We start from the raw sequence: 16,470 nt of genomic DNA, 5'->3' as shown, positions 1-16,470 counted from the left end.
CACACACACACACACACACACACACACACACACACACGTTTTCTTTTTCACACATGTCTACCAAAAGAAGAAGAAAAAAAGAGAGAAAGAAACACCCCGAAAAGAATAATAAAACAAAACCCCAGCCCTATCCTTTTTACATTTCCAACGCTGGGATTCAAAGGTATAGGCCTACGTGCCACCCAGAAGAAGAAGTAGAAGAAGGAGCGGGTTCGAACTAGTTCGCAAGAGTAAACAGGGGAGATAACAAAATGACAGTAAAAGTTAATGTCCTCCAATAGCGTTCATTGGGACAGGAATTCTCACCCCTCTTCCGCTCTTTTCAAGAGCTCAGACGGTCTCTTCAAAGCCTGAATAGGCCGAGGGACTGGATGGCTAGACAGCAACATTCAACTTGACCTTGGCCTCCAACCGCGTTTACGTCCTATGCAAAAACACGCACGCACACCATGTCGAGAGCTTTTCTGATTTCTGATTTTGCATACTGTAAACATGTCTGAAGTCAAGTGTATAAAATAATCCCCCACAACACGAGATTATCTCTCATGTCCTCTTTTCTCTTTTTTTAAACTGCTATCGAAATACACAAGTGAACCCTGTCTCCTTTTCAGAACTACACGCATGCGCCTCATTATACGTGTTTATATATATTATATATGTGTTATTTCAATACCTCCAAGTTACTAGGATCAAACTTTTTTTTTCATCTTACACGTCCTATCGGATAAAGCGCAAACAGAGGCGTATCAGCGGGAGACAGAAGTACCCTGTTTAATTCCGTGTATAGCGGTGCAATGCACAGATATATCAGACTTTATTTTTACACTAAGAAGGTTCTGTTGTAAAGAGTGTTATAATATTAGAATTTGTACAGCGAGGCAAACAAAGGCAGGTCAGTATGCATGCGTAAAGGCTAAAAGCGTTGCATATGAGTCATATGTAACTGCCTGGGTCACAACGGTTTTCTTTCTTTTTAAAAAAAAAATTGTTGCATACCTTTAAATAATCGACTCTTGTTTGCATATTATATGTGAAAATAAGCATTTCTCCTCTCAAAATGACGAAATTCTATCATTTGGATGCATGAAACCTAAATGAGCGTAAGCACAGATTCATGTAAATTGTACCTTACGTTCTGTTTTGAAATTAATGCACATCATCCATGCTGGTTAAATCAAATATGACAAAAGTCAAACCCCTCGATAGGTGCAGTCACCTTCCCTTCGCCGCATTTTTCTCCATTTAATTATCTGCTGATGTTTACCGTCCTCTTTGCATAGCCCGGTCACGTGACCACATCTGGACCAATAACAGCGCCACATCTGCGCTCTTGTGCGCGTCAGAGTGGCTTTACTCTCCGGGAAGCAGTATCTCCCTTTTTTCAGTCTGAGGGCTTTTTAAAAAAGAGCCATAAGCTTCAATGTTGGATGCCGTGCTATGACAACGTCACTGCTCCTCCGTCCTCGCTGGGTCGACCCGTCGGTGATGTTCCTCTACGACAACGGCGGCGGTTCCGATGAAGTGAGCAAGAACATGGAGGGTTTTGCTGGTGGAAACTTTGCTGCGAACCAGTGCAGGAATCTGATGGCGCACCCCGCATCCCTGGCACCAAGCACGGCGTACTCGTCCAGCGACGTGCATACCTCCGGGATGGGCGAGCCTGTGAAACAGTGCAGCCCCTGCTCTGCAGCTCAGAATTCGTCCAGCGCGTCCCTGCCGTACGGGTACTTCGGTTACCCGTGCAGAATGTCGCATCACAGCAGCATAAAGTCGTGTGGAGCGCAGCCCCCCTCCGCGTATGGGGAGAAATACATGGACACGTCCGCCTCAGGCGACGATTTCGCCTCCCGGGCAAAGGAATTTGCTTTTTATCCAACGTATCCCTCTGGCCCGTACCAACCTGTCCCCAGTTACCTGGACGTCCCAGTAGTGCCAACTATCAGCGCGTCTTCAGAGGCCAGACACGAGTCTCTTCTGCCTATGGAGAGCTACCAACCGTGGACTCTCGCTTCCAACGGCTGGAACAGCCAGGTCTACTGCGCCAAGGAGCAGCCTCAGCCCGGACACATGTGGAAATCCTCCATACCAGGTAGGCATGTGCCTTACACAGAATCCATCCTTTACAGGAAGCAGCTTTTTGACAATTTAAGTCCGATAGTACACACAGCAAATCCAGTATGTATGGTGCAGTAGTACATGGCGTGTTGATAAAATCTCCCTCACTGTGGGAAGAACATCTCAAATGTATGACAAAACAAATGTAAGCGACAATACAGCAAAGGGCGTTAAAACGACTAGATTAATATGAGGACGCTTTAAAATGCGCTAAGTTGCGTTTTCCTTTGAGAAAATTACACAAATACATTTTTCTATTGTTTTATCAATCACTTATCATTAAAGAGTCAAGCCTGTCCAGTTGGTTTGAGGATTTCTCATTTTCATCAATAACCTCAAACATCATGAAATATTTTATTTTATTTAAAAAAAAGGTTGAAAGTGTGTCACTCAACTATTTACATTTTCTTTTTTTCTTTTTTTTTCGTGGGAGGGAAATTTTATTCTGAGAGTAAGTTTAGAGGCAGATTATCACATGTTCTTTTGTCTCTCTCTCTCTGTATTTTTTTTCCTTCTCAGACGCAGTGTCTCACGCCGGGGGAGACTCCGGGTCTTATCGACGTGGAAGAAAGAAGCGCGTGCCATACACCAAGGTGCAACTGAAGGAACTCGAGCGCGAGTACGCCGCCAATAAATTTATCACAAAGGACAAAAGGAGGAGGATATCCGCTCAGACCAACCTGTCCGAGCGACAGGTCACGATATGGTTTCAAAACAGACGCGTAAAGGAGAAGAAAATCGTCAACAAGCTGAAAACTATCAGCTAGTTTCTTTTTCTTTTTTCTCTTTTTTCTTTTTACACATTTTTTGATTTTTAGATGACGGACAAAATCTATGGGAAATTAAAACACACACACACACACACACACACACACACACACACACACACACACACACACACACACACACACACACACACACACACACACACACGGATTAGGGCAAGCAGCTCCTTCATGACCGATTATGATTCATATGTATGTAGGCAAATGTTTTCCCGGAGCTCCCCAGACAAACTTTCCGGACCCACCTCTTCCTGCTACTTGTTGTTAAATATTGTTCAGAGACTCAAGTGGGAGAAAGGAGAAAATGTATAGCTGCAGTAGGCGTGACTTCTTCTTCTTCTTGTTAATATTATTATTATTTTCTTTTGGCATGCTCACTCTCAAAGTGACCTCAGGTGTGTGCGCCACCGAGCTACACCTTTATCTAGACTACAACTTTTTAACGAGAGTGATAAATGGAAGATTCACAGGAAGTGACGGTGTGACAAATTTGGACCTTGTGGGATGTTAAATATTAATCAATCCCGGCTTCTTCTTCTTCTTCTTCTTTTTTTTAAAAAAAACCTACCCACATGTTTAACTTGTATGAAGTATAGTTTTATCATATGAATCCGTGCTCTCATGCATATTCAGTCCATGGTGCAATTCTTATTATCATGCTTAGATAATCGTCATATGATATGACTGATGTGTGTTCATGTCAATCATAGCTTTTATAATGTGTGTGCGTATTCTTGTGTTTGTTAATAAGTGTAAAAGTAAATTCCGGCGTGATATCCAGGTTGTGTGTGAGTCCCAATATGTCGGCGTTAAAGTCCGTCCCAATAAAATATGGACTTGGTTGAATTTTATCTAAGTTTGTATCCTTTGAGTTTATTTGAGTGATTATAGCTCAATTTAATATAAACATTATTTTTCCTTTAAACGTATTTACCTTACTTAAGAACAAAAAAAAGGCGAATTTTCCTTTTTTACGAAATAGGAATTTAAAATACGATGAAGGCCCGCAGATTTGCTGTAGAGACGCACAGCCAGCTTTTACAGTTATACTATCTCGTAGTGGCTTTGCTGGGTTTGAGGTGAACTTTATCCAGAAATGCTATGTACAAATTATATTTAGAAAGTCAAATATTTGAACTGTGCTGTAGACTCCCGTTTGGCTGTGGGATTAGAGGAAATAAATCAGTTGAGGCTGGTCTGTGCTGAAATATAAGCTTACATCGCCATCTAGTGACGACTGTGGAAAATACTGTAGTGGTCAGGACATCCCATTCAAAGCTTAGAGGCCTGAATAATAATAATAATAATAATAATAATAATAATAATAATAATAATAATAATAATAATAATAATAATAATAATAATAATGAACTTAGTCAGTAGCCCTAGTGTTTTAGCCTTGACTTTGACCACGCGGGAGAATAAACATACGCAGGAGGAACAAGTGGAACCACAATTTACTTTTTATTGAAGACATATTAAACTTTGCGATATGTCCGAAGTGCTCACACGGACTCACTGCACACTGGAAGCTATTGATTTAATATTAAAGTTTTTTTCTGTGTGTTAAAGTCAAAGTTAAGCGTTTGTGAAAGAGCGCCGAGATTGTGTGTTTTTTTAAACTAAAATCAAAGCAAACAAAAATGTATATTAATATTTATATAATTTGCAAAAAGCCCAAATATTTTCCGGATTGATGAATCAGAAAGTTTCTTTTGGCAAAGTATTCACCTTCGTTGGTCTTTGTTGAAAATGTGAGAGAACAAAAAAACAGTGAACACTTATGAGAATCCCCGTATCTGTTTGATTATGCTTTGTTGTTTTAAGTAGGCTTACATTGAAACTCCCTTTAAAAGGTCTAAGAGAATGCCTTAGAAATTTCGACCTATACCCAACGACTGGATTGCAGAGTTTATTCAGAGGGTTACGTGTTTGGTGTCTTCCCGACAGCACTGTTTCGCACGGAACTGTTTCATTTCAAAACAATGAAAAATAAAAACATGGAAATAAATAACACATTTAATGTGTGCTTAGATTTATTTTCCTAAATAAAATGTGAATTAAAAAGGTCAGAATTTCTAGGTATGGTGTAAATGTTATCGTGTACATTGTGTCTGTCTGTTAAATTGTTATCCTTAAATACTTTCTTGAGAGACTACGTAGAGTTGCGTACTAATCGCATTACCAGATAGTTGCCAGTCGTGAAATCGCAGACATCGCTATAGCCACTGGGTTAACCTTAAGGTTTAATAAAAAATAATAAATTAATTAATAAATTAAATATTTAAATGTTGTTATATATATATATATATATATATATATATATATATATATATATATATATATATATATATATATATATATATATATATATATATATATATATATATATATAGATAGATAATTATTATTAATTTAAACATCTTATTTCATCTTATCATGTTTTTATCACCTAATGACGAGGACAGTGTTGTTAATTTATTATTATTATTATTATTATTATTATTATTATTATTATTATTACTTACTTACTTACTTACTTACTTACTTACTTACTTACTTACTATATAGTTTATTCATTAGCATAATCAATATCCTCTTTGTTGTTTGGTTATAGCCAAAACCCCAGTCGCTTAGTCTGACTAAAAATTTCAGCCTTATTTGTGTAGGTCTAATATCTACTTTATGTTCCTTTTTTGTTTGCTGTTCTTAGGCTTTGAACAGATTTTGATCAGCGAGTTTAATTTACCATTCATACGGTATTTACTTTCGTTTGCGCGTTAAAAACCCACCTTAGTAGGATGAAAACAAACATTTGCTATGGGTTGCATAAAGTAAGTCAACAGTGGGCCGGACTATGAACCGTATTTAAATGCTCTGTAGTGCCATATCTTGTGCTCCTATCACGCACATGCCCAGCTGGCTGATCAGGACAAACACCAGAGCCATGTGAGACAGCAGTCAGAGAGCAGGAAATGTGATGTTACGTCTCTGCCACGTTTTCTGACGTCGGCGCGGCGGGGCGCGCACGTGTTAAACAAGCACATAGATGTGGAGAAAAGTTTGATGTCTGACTCCAGAACGCGCCTCTGCTCCCGAAAAACACGCACAGGAAAGCTGCGGAGCGGAAGTTACTTGTGGCATTACCTAAGTGTAAGTTTATTGGCTACGAGGAAGTAGAGCGTGTTGCTATTGGCTTAGTGAAAACCAAAACAAACACGAAAGTCCCGCCTGCAGCCTGAGAAACAACGTGAGAGTCCAAAGCTCAAAGCACAATGCTCCGCCTACCCCTCTCTCCTCGCGAGAGCTATCTTTGATTGGACCGTGGCTAGAAAACTCTGGAGGCTGGACCGCACTGTGTTCAAAAATTGAATTCTGCTGCCACACTAAGGATAAAGAGTGTATTACAGCTTGTTTTAGAGAATAAAAAGGTTTCAATTAGCATGTTGTAGAATGTCAAATAAACTAGAGAATGAGTTTTGAAAGCGCAGAAATTTCAACGCGATTCTATTTTACTATCAGCTTTTAATTTACACAGTGGAAGGTAATGATAAAACAAAAACAAAACAAGCAATGGACAAAAGTCACTGTTAGTGTTTTCTTTAAATAAAAAATGCGTCCTATGAAATAACACTGGACAATTTGACATGCTTAGATTGTAGAAACTGTGTTGTACACGATGCACAACATCACTCCACGCGCTGTCAGCCGTGAATGAGCTCTGCATTCAGGGCCGGCTCTTTGCGTTGCTCTTTACATTGACCTTCGCTGTCTCTGAGCATAATGGAGGACAGGCCTGCAACCTTCACTTAGCCTGCAGTGCAGCTTTCAAGCTTGATAGCGTGATTTTGGAAGATAATCTTGTAATACAGCACAAAGACCCCAAGCGGACATAAGCTTACCCAAGACCGTGACAGCGGGCCAATAGAAGCACTTGACCGAGATTATATGAAAGCCTCCTCCATGCCCCAGTCGGCGCCTCAGTCTTTATAGACAGAGCGGGTTTCCTGTCCGGATATCAGATCATCTCATTTGGTTTCATGTATAAATGCCCCAAAATGTACTGTCTTCATTCACGAAGGGTATACAGACTAGATTTAAGAAGGATGTACCGGCAAGGATGCGTCAGTCAAAGCTAGCCACTCGTTTGTAGGTTTGCGAACACCCCCAGCACAAAATTGTTCATTTTAAATGGTGGTCAACAATAACAAAGATCATTATACATAATATGTCGAATCAATTGTGTGATCAGTTGATCTGTGATAACTTGAATTCTTATTATGTGGGCAAGTCGAAAAGACTCCACGGAAACGAAAGAAATACATCTGTTGTTGTTTTTTAGAACCTGCTGTCCTTCTCTTATATAAATAGCAAATTCACTGAATCATCTTACCTGATTTAGAAGATTCATTTATAATAAGTGAAGCAAATTGTGGGAGTTTCACATTTGTTTGTGAATCCACGTAAAGAAAAAAAAAAGAATTAAAATCCACTTGACAGTTTAAAGTATAATCCGTTATTTCACGATGATTTGGTAACCATGAGGGCCATTTATATTTGTGAACGAAAGTAGAATTTTTGAAGTCGCCCATTATTATTTGAGCTTAGATTCAGCAATTAAACAAAAGAAAAAAGAAAGAAAAGAAAAGAAAAAAAAGAAAAAAGAAAAAAGAAAAAAGAAAAAAAGCAAGAAACTCGGCGTTGCGTCCGCAAGATGTCAACATCTTGAGAAGATCATTTCAGCGCCGAGCAAGCTGAAAAAATATACAACAGAAAAGGAAAATACTGAAGGTTAATGTGGTGTAAAAATGTGACTCTTTAGTAAGAAAGAAAGAAAGAAACGCAGGTCGGGATTTGCGTTATTTGACGCACACTGCGCCTGTTTTTAGACCCCAAACAGATTTTTTTCTCTCTCCTCGTTTAAGTAAAACTAAACGTCGCATGGTCGTGTAATTTTATCAAATGTCCTTTCAAAGCGATCGTTTTTTTCATGTTGTGGGAGATCGCAACTAAACACTAGAACTCAACCAAAGATCTGGCGCATGTAGGCTTCTAGTTTTATTTATTAGAGGACTGAAATCCAACTGGTTACCTATAAGAAATAAAATAACTAAGATCTTCTAAGAATACTCACAATTTCTGGGTTTATTTGCCGAACGCTTTTTATGTAAAAAAAATGAATTTTCTATTTCATTATTCTATTTTGTACTTTGTGAGGAGTTTTATTTTTATTAATGAAGATGAAATCCTTTAATTTCGCTTTACTCGCGTCTTGGTTCTTTCTCGTATTCCTTGTTATTCTTTCAAATGACCTCTTTGTAAATATTCTTTTATTCCCCACACCACTTTATGTCCTTTTGTCCAGTCCCGCTCCTCCTGGCGCCTTGTTTCTCATGACACCCTCTGCAGGCTAATCCAGCCTTGTGATTCTCCCCTGACTAGCCGGAGGCGCTCCCGTTGACCGTGGAGTTGGTCAGTTTCGCCTTGGAGCCCTTGTGTGGTCCGCCAGGCCTCTCTGTCATCGCCCTCGTTTCTGTCACCTGTGGATAAATCAACAGATGTTCGCTTAATCGGGTTCACGTTTGCTGATATATTCCAGCTCGTTCGTTTGTACGCAACCAAGTGCGAGCTCTGATTGTTTCATGTTTCAGTCTGATGGTTTTATAATCCCCCAGTAAGATGGTGGCGGCTGAGCAAGCCCATGTACAATTCAAGTTCAAAAACACTTTATATATTAATGTAGTGCGATTTTTTAGGACACACAAGCAGACGAATTTGGAGTTTGAAGAACTGCTTTGGCGAAACAGAAATAAAGGAAGCCATGAATAGTCTACTCTAGGCTAATCTGTTGGCTATTTTGGTAGTGCAGTTCCCGGCTGGTTTATGCGCAATAAAGCAAAGTGTTTAGTAAAATTGTGTTTTATTGAAAATATAGGAACACGCTCATTAAAAGGCACAATCAAACACCTGTGTTCTTTTTGTGTTGGTCGACTGTTTGTGTATTTGTTTAGACTAAGGAAGATTTTGAGATGAAGAATCTAGTCAATAGATCCTCTGAGGTGCAGGTGTGGTGGCCTATTTCTCAGCCACAGAATGAAAACAAAAAACAGCCTGTAGTAAAGCTCTGAGCTTTTTCTTTTCCTTGAAGACTGAAACTACAGGAGGTTTCACTGCAGGAGATTGAATACTCCTATTTAGCCCCCTTTACGGCCTATAGGGCCTACCTGACAGGGCGTTAAACTGTACTTTCAGATCCTCCCCACACTTGATTGTTTACTTGTTGTCTGACAAGGTTTTATGGCACAAGGATTGGGCAATCTACACGTCGCATTTTCGTCCTGACTACAAAAAAAGAAAAAAACGGAAAAACAATGCCAAACTATGCCACTATGCCAAACCAAGGACTCTTATTTTGAAGTGTTGCTATTTTATGCACAATTTTCTTTAATTGCGTGTTTGTTCTAAAAAAGCAAATCCAATGTGTGTTTATGCGTGCTGTGTGCGTTAAAGAAAACACAACAAGGAAACTTTAAGGTCATAAAAACGAGTGCCCTTGAGTAAAGTCACTTATTTGTCTGTCTTGGTGTCAAATCTATTGAATAGTCTCGCGTGGTTATGTCTTATACCCCAACCCCCTTTATTATTACTATTATTGTTATTATTATTATTATCATAAAACTTATCAGCTAGATGCTGACTGTGGATACTAGGCACAAGACAAAGCTGAACTCTAAGGGGTCGCTTTGAGCACGAAGTCACACAAGGAGTGTGTTGTTTTCTCTTCTATTAATAATTTGGATAAAAACCACAGCAGACGGTTAGGGCCCACAACTCTAATAACAGACATACTATTAGCTGCTTGCAATTATAAATTCACGTTATCAGGCAATCTTGCGACTCAAGGCATGAGTGGATGCAAAGGCAATTAAATGGAACTCCATCCGGGGCAAATGGAGCCCTTTGCTCTTTGTGAAGGACCCCCTCTCTCCCCGAACTTGAAGTCGACCGAAGAGACAAAGCTTTGGCTTTGAGAGCTTTTACGCAGCGCCAGACGGCAGTTTTTTTTTCTGACCAAAAACAACACACGAAAGGCGGACTGAGGATCCACAGAACGACTTCCTTTAACGAAAGCACATTTGACATAAATCTGGCTCTCAGCTCACTTTTATCAACTGTTTTATGATCACTGTCTTTGTTAAAATTAACAAAAATTGTAATATTTCTAGACATTTCTTAGAGAAATACCGATTTATTCAAAGGAGAACTCTTACCTTAGCTGTGTACAGACACATGTTTCTATGTTGCTGAAATTCCCCAGCTGCTGACTTTGAGTCAGTGTAGGTGGTGACTTCCTATCACGCTTGACCGATTTTGTGGTGTCTGTCTGGCTTGAGGGGAAAGGCGCACAAGAATACTAGAGCAGCTATAAAAACCCAGGTCTGTGCAGTGCTGGCTTTGGTTTTCCTGGGCATCCTGTCCTCAATTACAGCTTAAAAGCTTCGGCACAACTCTTAGAATTTGTCTGGATTGACCGAGAGGCGGAGCGTGTGACCGCAAAGACACTCGAGTTGTTTGTGTCCCTGCAATTTATCCACATTAAACTGCCTGTAAGGGTCTGGAACGATTCATATCAGGTTTTTTCCGTTTTTCTTTTTGACACAATCGCTGGGTTCTAGTATTAGTTGGTTCTCGCACAGTATTATTAGTATGTATGATATTTCAAGGTCATGTTTCACATGTGCCATCAAGAGCCCCTCGAATCCCTATATGCACATTGGGCAGTGGGGGCAGACCAGCCGCGGCGGTCTTAATCCGAGCTCAGGTCTCTCATTCACAGCACATTAGAGTCAAGTTGCAGCCTCTCCAAAACAAGCTCCACGGTGGCCTCAGAGCAGGGAGCCGGGGAATGTGCACTGTGGCGTGTTTCCCCAATTCAAATAGCAGAAATTTATTTCACAGGATTCAACACATTTCTTATCTTGTTTTACTTTAGTTTCTGTGAGGAATAGACTCCATATGACCATATGACAATCTTAACCATTTGGATTATCTACATCCAATACTTAAAAATATTCATAGAGTACATTAGTTGCTAACATGTTCCGAGCTATAATTGTAAAAATACTGACAGCGCTGTTATTTTAAAAGAATCCATTAATATGTGTTTAGAAAGGATTTTACACGGTGGTGAGATTTACGTAAATGTTTTTCGTTGTTCATCTGAGTAAAAATATCACGGAACTGGTGGAAGTTATTATTTGTCAGTACATAATGATATCTAAATGTCATGTAAATTTCTGGACGCCGTCTTCTTGCTTAACAGTGAACATTTGGATACATATTTGGACCAAAATGCTGCGAGATCGCCATGCGTAAAAGTGGAGCAAGCTTGACTGTTGCAACTTTAAAAGCTGCCAGCAGATGCATAAAATTGTTAACTTGAAGCAAAGCAGAAGAGCGAGGCGAAACCCGTTAAAAATGGAACAATGTTGTTATTCAGCAACAAGCTAATTAAATATGGACATTGAAGCATTCTATATTTAGGCAACAGACTGTACCTTTCAGCTGATGAGTATTTTTCTCAACAATTGATCGCTGTTGCTTGCGGAATATCTGTCAGTTTCTTCTAATGTTGAGGGTACGTATTAACTATCACAATAATTTCAAGTAAACGTCTTAATATTATTATTTGATAATCCATTAATGGCACAAGGTTTTGTACACACACTGTGTGTTTTATGTCTTGAAGTTAGAAACTGTTCCTCGAGCTACCTATTTTAAAGACGTTTTGAATTTATCCTGTCAAAATTCCAGTTTGGTCTTATAATGGTTCTAAGACAAGGCTGTGGCCAGCTGAAACATTAGCCGCTACTTTGAACATGACCCTGATAACCAAATGCCCACTCAGCCAAATGCTGTGCCGTAAAAGCCACCTAATGATGACCACTCAGACATTTCTAAAAGCGGACTTTACAAATAAGCTGTTTTCTTCCTCTGATAATGTGTTGTTCGAGTTATATAGTTCATATTAGATAGTTTGGACAATGTAGTGTTCATGATCCTTCTTTTTTTTTTTCATTTTGCTATTAAACAAGTCTTCATGCACATTTCCCCCCGAAAGACTGAAAAGTGATTTCAGCATCTGAGGTGTAAATAGACTGCATAAAACTTTGACTGCAACAGGCAGCATCCATTTATGGTTCATCATTCTCCTGACACGGTTGCATGTTAAGGAATTTATTTTTAAGCAAACATGGCGATAAAAGCACCAATGTCAAGCTTTAGGACACACAGCAGTCATGTCTCTTACACTCCTACACGCACACACTCTTTCCTGCAAGCGCACGCGCGACGTGGCGCGCGCTCACACACTATACGCGCGCACACACTGCACGCACACACAAGTGGGGCCTGAAAATCTGTCAATTTCTGCCGTGTGGTCGGTCACGTGACCTCCTCCTCCGTGGAGTGGATGGAGATGACTCTCCACGTCAGCCTACGTCTCCCAATTTCTGCTTAGCGAACCTGCTTCAAAGAGGCAAGAGGCACGGCGCTTCAGAGCCATGTTCAGGGCGGTTATAGAGGAATCGTAGCCCAGCAGAGAGTTGTAGAAGTGGGTGAATACGATGATGGATTTTGACGAAAGGGTCCCCGTCGGATCGAACATGTATCTGCCCAGCTGCACGTATTATGTGTCGGCGGGCGCTGATTTCTCCGGTCTTCCATCGTTTTTGTCCCAGACCCCGTCCACCCGCCCCATGACATACTCCTACTCCTCTAACCTCCCGCAGGTTCAACCCGTCAGAGAAGTGACATTCAGGGACTATGCAGCCATTGATGCATCCGGTAAATGGCCGCACCGGGGGAACTTGCCTCAGTGCTACCCCAGCGCGGAGGACATGGTACACCGGGACTGCCTGTCAGCTCAATCCGCCGTCGTAGGGGACATGTTCGGTAAAAGCAGCCCAGCAGCCGCCGCTGCCGCATACCACCACCACCACCACCACCACGCGAGTGCTGGCTCCGCTGCTACCAATTTCTATGGGAATGTGGGCAGAAATGGAGTGCTGCCGCAAGCTTTCGACCAGTTTTACGAGACGGCGTACGGGAACGCGTCGGAGAGCTCCTCCGCGAATGGCTACTCAGGGGACAAAACGGCGACCAAGCCTCCCGGCTCCGTGCAGGAGGAAGCGCCATCGTGCCCGGACAGCGAGTCGAAGGAGCAGCGGGATGAAACGAGCAGCCCGGAGTTGTCTTCCGGCAACAATGAGGAGAAAACCGGCGGCAGCAGTACGTATTAAAGTCAGCGCCTCGGTTATGAGAGAAAGTTTGCAATCTTGCGCGCCGCTGTTAAAAATTTTATATGCTGTTTTATAAGCATATAAGGTTTATAGAGGGCCTGCAGACCCCCCACCCCCTTCCCACCCCCCAACAAAACTTTGTTATAAACTGCAGGATCACGTGTTTGGAGTTGAAATTGGCCGTGAAAGACACCAAGGCGGATATTTTTCTGTAAAACTCCCCGATGTTTACCAATATATATAATATATATATAATATATATAATATATTACCAATATATATATATACCCAGTAATGCCCAGCAATGAGTTGCTATACAGATCCGCGTTGATTATATCCACTTATTATGACCGTGCTTGTTTCACGGGTTCTTAGCGTTAAAAAGACCCCTTGCATGTAATTGAGGGTGGTGCCTTTGGTTTAAGGTAGCACACACGAGGTCTTATGTTAAAGCTAGCATGGAGCTGCTGTTCCTACTTGTACATTTCCCCTTTATTTTCTCTGTAAAAAACAAAAAACAAACAAACCAAAAAAGCTTTCACGTAAAACTCAATGCAGCAGAGTCTCATTTACCTGCGTCTACCAGAGGCGTCTACTTTAAAGTGAACTTGTTGTTTTCACTTGCTAGTAAAGGTCAAAGCCCAAGTGTATTGTCTAGCGAGCCAGCAGCGAATGGCTTGGTAATCTTTCCAGTGTAATATAATATCAGTATATATGACACTTGAAAGGTTGAAATGGGAAATATGTTATTAATGCTTCATGTTCAGGAAATCCTCTCATGCGTAATCTGGGCGACATCCCACCCGTATAAATCTCTTTCTGTAAAATAGTCACGGCTAATTTGAAGTGTTTAGATTTTCTGTGACGCCTGTATTTCTTCTTCTCCCTCTTCTATTTTTGTGGCTTTCAGGTGGACAGAGGACCCGGAAGAAAAGATGCCCTTATTCCAAATATCAAATCAGAGAACTTGAAAGAGAATTCTTTTTCAGTGTGTACATAAACAAGGAGAAGCGGCTGCAACTGTCTCGGATGCTCAACCTGACCGACCGACAAGTAAAGATCTGGTTTCAGAACCGTCGCATGAAGGAGAAGAAACTAAACAGAGACAGATTACAATATTATACGTCCAATCCTCTGCTTTAGGGGGGTCGGGGAGAAGACGGCCACAGCTCCATTAGTCCTCTGCTTGTGGGACTGGTTACGTTTACAGACTGACTGACTCGCCTGGCTGTGTCTCTCCCCGTGTACATTGTGTACCACATTGGCCGCAGCAGCAGCAGCAGCACTGCTCGATGGTTAATTTCAAGTTCGAGGACAACAGTATCTTGTGATCTGCAATACTCAAACAAAGAGGGAGTACGAACAGAGGCAGTCCGCGGACTTTGATTTCGCTCCTCATTGTCTCACTTTTGAAAATGTAGATTTTTTGACCTCGCCAAGACTGTGTTTGCGAAGGCCTTGTTCATAATGTGACCTAAGACGCTTCATTTTCCTTTCGCGCGAGAAAAAAAAGAAAAGAAAAAAAGACGTAATGAATTGACTGATCTAGTGTATTTTGTATTCAAAAGATCTGATTTTTTTTCTCCTGTTTTTCAAATCAGAAAACTTGTGGATTTAGGCTGATGGTGAATATCTTGCCAACCGAATCTATATTGGTGTGACCAAATAATGAATCCGACGGATGACAATGATGTGGGTTTTTTCTTGTTTTGTGTGCTTATTTATTTTGTAGCCTCTCGTTTACCATCTTACTTTGATGCCACGGCTATCCAAGCTAAAATCGGTTAATACACGCTGACTACTGGGATCCCATGTTGTAGTCTGAGCTGACCTCAAAACGAGCTTTTGTCGTATTTTCTGTGCCCTGCAAACCAAGGATTAGCAGACTAATTTTGTATTTTGCGTATCTTTCAATTTCCAAATCAATTCTAAGATTTCTCTTTTGATTTTATCAATCCAGTATTAATAATCCAGGTCTATGGGTCCGTGTGGATTTGCACTGAGGTACACGCCCCGAGATGTTCACAACAGGTAACCTTACGCGGTGGGCCCCTTCGTTTTAAACAAGATTTTCAGTTCACGATTCTTGAATCTTGACAATTGTCGTTTAAATAAAACAGAAAAAAAGAAGAGAAAAAGAAAGATGAAGATTAAAAAGATTAATTTTTAATCTTAATTTTTACCGTCAGGGCGAGGCTGGCCAGGATGATCACACTGAATTTAACTGCTTGGTCTGCCCGAAATATTGTGTATCATCATTATATCATTATATTTCCAAATAATAAAAAGTGGAATATTACCGAAAATCAACTTGACTTGTATTTTGTCAGTGACTTTGCTTTTTCAATGTGTGTGTGTATATATATATATATATATATATATATATATATATATATATGTGTGTGTGTATATATCTCACACTTACAGCGCAATCACAGTGAGCTACCTACAGGTATGAAACAAAACAACGGAAACAATGACTTTCAGTGAATTTAAAGGCTGAAATACGAAATATTAACCAAACAGTCGCACTCTCTACCACACTACTGCAGATTAAACTCCTCCTGTGTGAATGAAGCAAAATCAATAAATCATTAAATAAATACCCAACAATTCAGAGTCTTTGCCAGCTGTGTGCTTAGATAGGTTATACAAATATACAAATATAAAAACAATAATAAACCTGAATCGATACTTAAATTATGTTTGTGCTGCTGTGCTCTCCAAACATTTTTCAGTCTCCCTTGCTGTATTTTGAGTTATATAACATATTTTGCAATTCTTGCATTCCATCTAAAGGAAATCATTGTTACTGAATCTTTGCAGATAGCTTATAGGTCACCTTTTATCTGTCACAGTCATATTTATTGTTGCCAGCATATTGCACCATGTGTACTTTATTCTCGAATCTTTTCTCTCTGCTTGTGTCTGTCCGTGTGCGCAAACTGTCATTTTGCTGATTGGCTTTGGGAACCCTCTCCAACTGGAGTCTCCTTTGGCGAGGGTCGCCATATTTGCTGTTGTTATCGCTGTGTTTATGGGAGCTAGCCGCAGCGCATTGGCGTTCATATATGACAGTCAAAAGGGCCATAAACTCAGGGAGAGAGGCTGAAGTTTATGGTTGCCTCTCGCTGCCATAGTCCGGCCTTGCCTTGCGCATCCTTTACTGCGCGCTGGAATTCCGTCCCTAATTACGGGACATCCTCCCCGTTGCCGCAGCAACGCGGCCATAAAAGCTGTCTGAGAGTCTGGAGCATTTGTACAATTGG

General features: G+C 40.6%; 2 protein-coding genes across 2 annotated transcripts; both read left to right on the top strand.

Annotated features, from left to right (window-relative positions):
• Window positions 1-1,310: 1,310 nt before the first annotated feature.
• Window positions 1,311-3,751, top strand: hoxa13a (homeobox A13a). Its single transcript, XM_004547845.2, has 2 exons — window positions 1,311-2,089; window positions 2,635-3,751. Exons 1-2 carry the CDS (start codon window positions 1,438-1,440, stop codon window positions 2,880-2,882), a joined length of 900 nt encoding a protein of 299 aa, XP_004547902.1. The 5' UTR covers window positions 1,311-1,437; the 3' UTR covers window positions 2,883-3,751.
• An 8,551-nt stretch (window positions 3,752-12,302) lies between these two features.
• hoxa11a (homeobox A11a) lies at window positions 12,303-15,500 on the top strand. Its single transcript, XM_004547846.4, has 2 exons — window positions 12,303-13,190; window positions 14,112-15,500. Exons 1-2 carry the CDS (start codon window positions 12,527-12,529, stop codon window positions 14,342-14,344), a joined length of 897 nt encoding a protein of 298 aa, XP_004547903.3. The 5' UTR covers window positions 12,303-12,526; the 3' UTR covers window positions 14,345-15,500.
• The last annotated feature ends 970 nt before the right edge of the window (window positions 15,501-16,470 follow it).

Source organism: Maylandia zebra, linkage group LG22, assembly GCF_041146795.1.
Source record: "Maylandia zebra isolate NMK-2024a linkage group LG22, Mzebra_GT3a, whole genome shotgun sequence".
In the NCBI taxonomy this organism is placed as follows: domain Eukaryota; kingdom Metazoa; phylum Chordata; class Actinopteri; order Cichliformes; family Cichlidae; genus Maylandia; species Maylandia zebra.
Note: the sequence above shows the minus strand (reverse complement) of the source record. Positions and strands in the feature narration are given on the sequence as shown.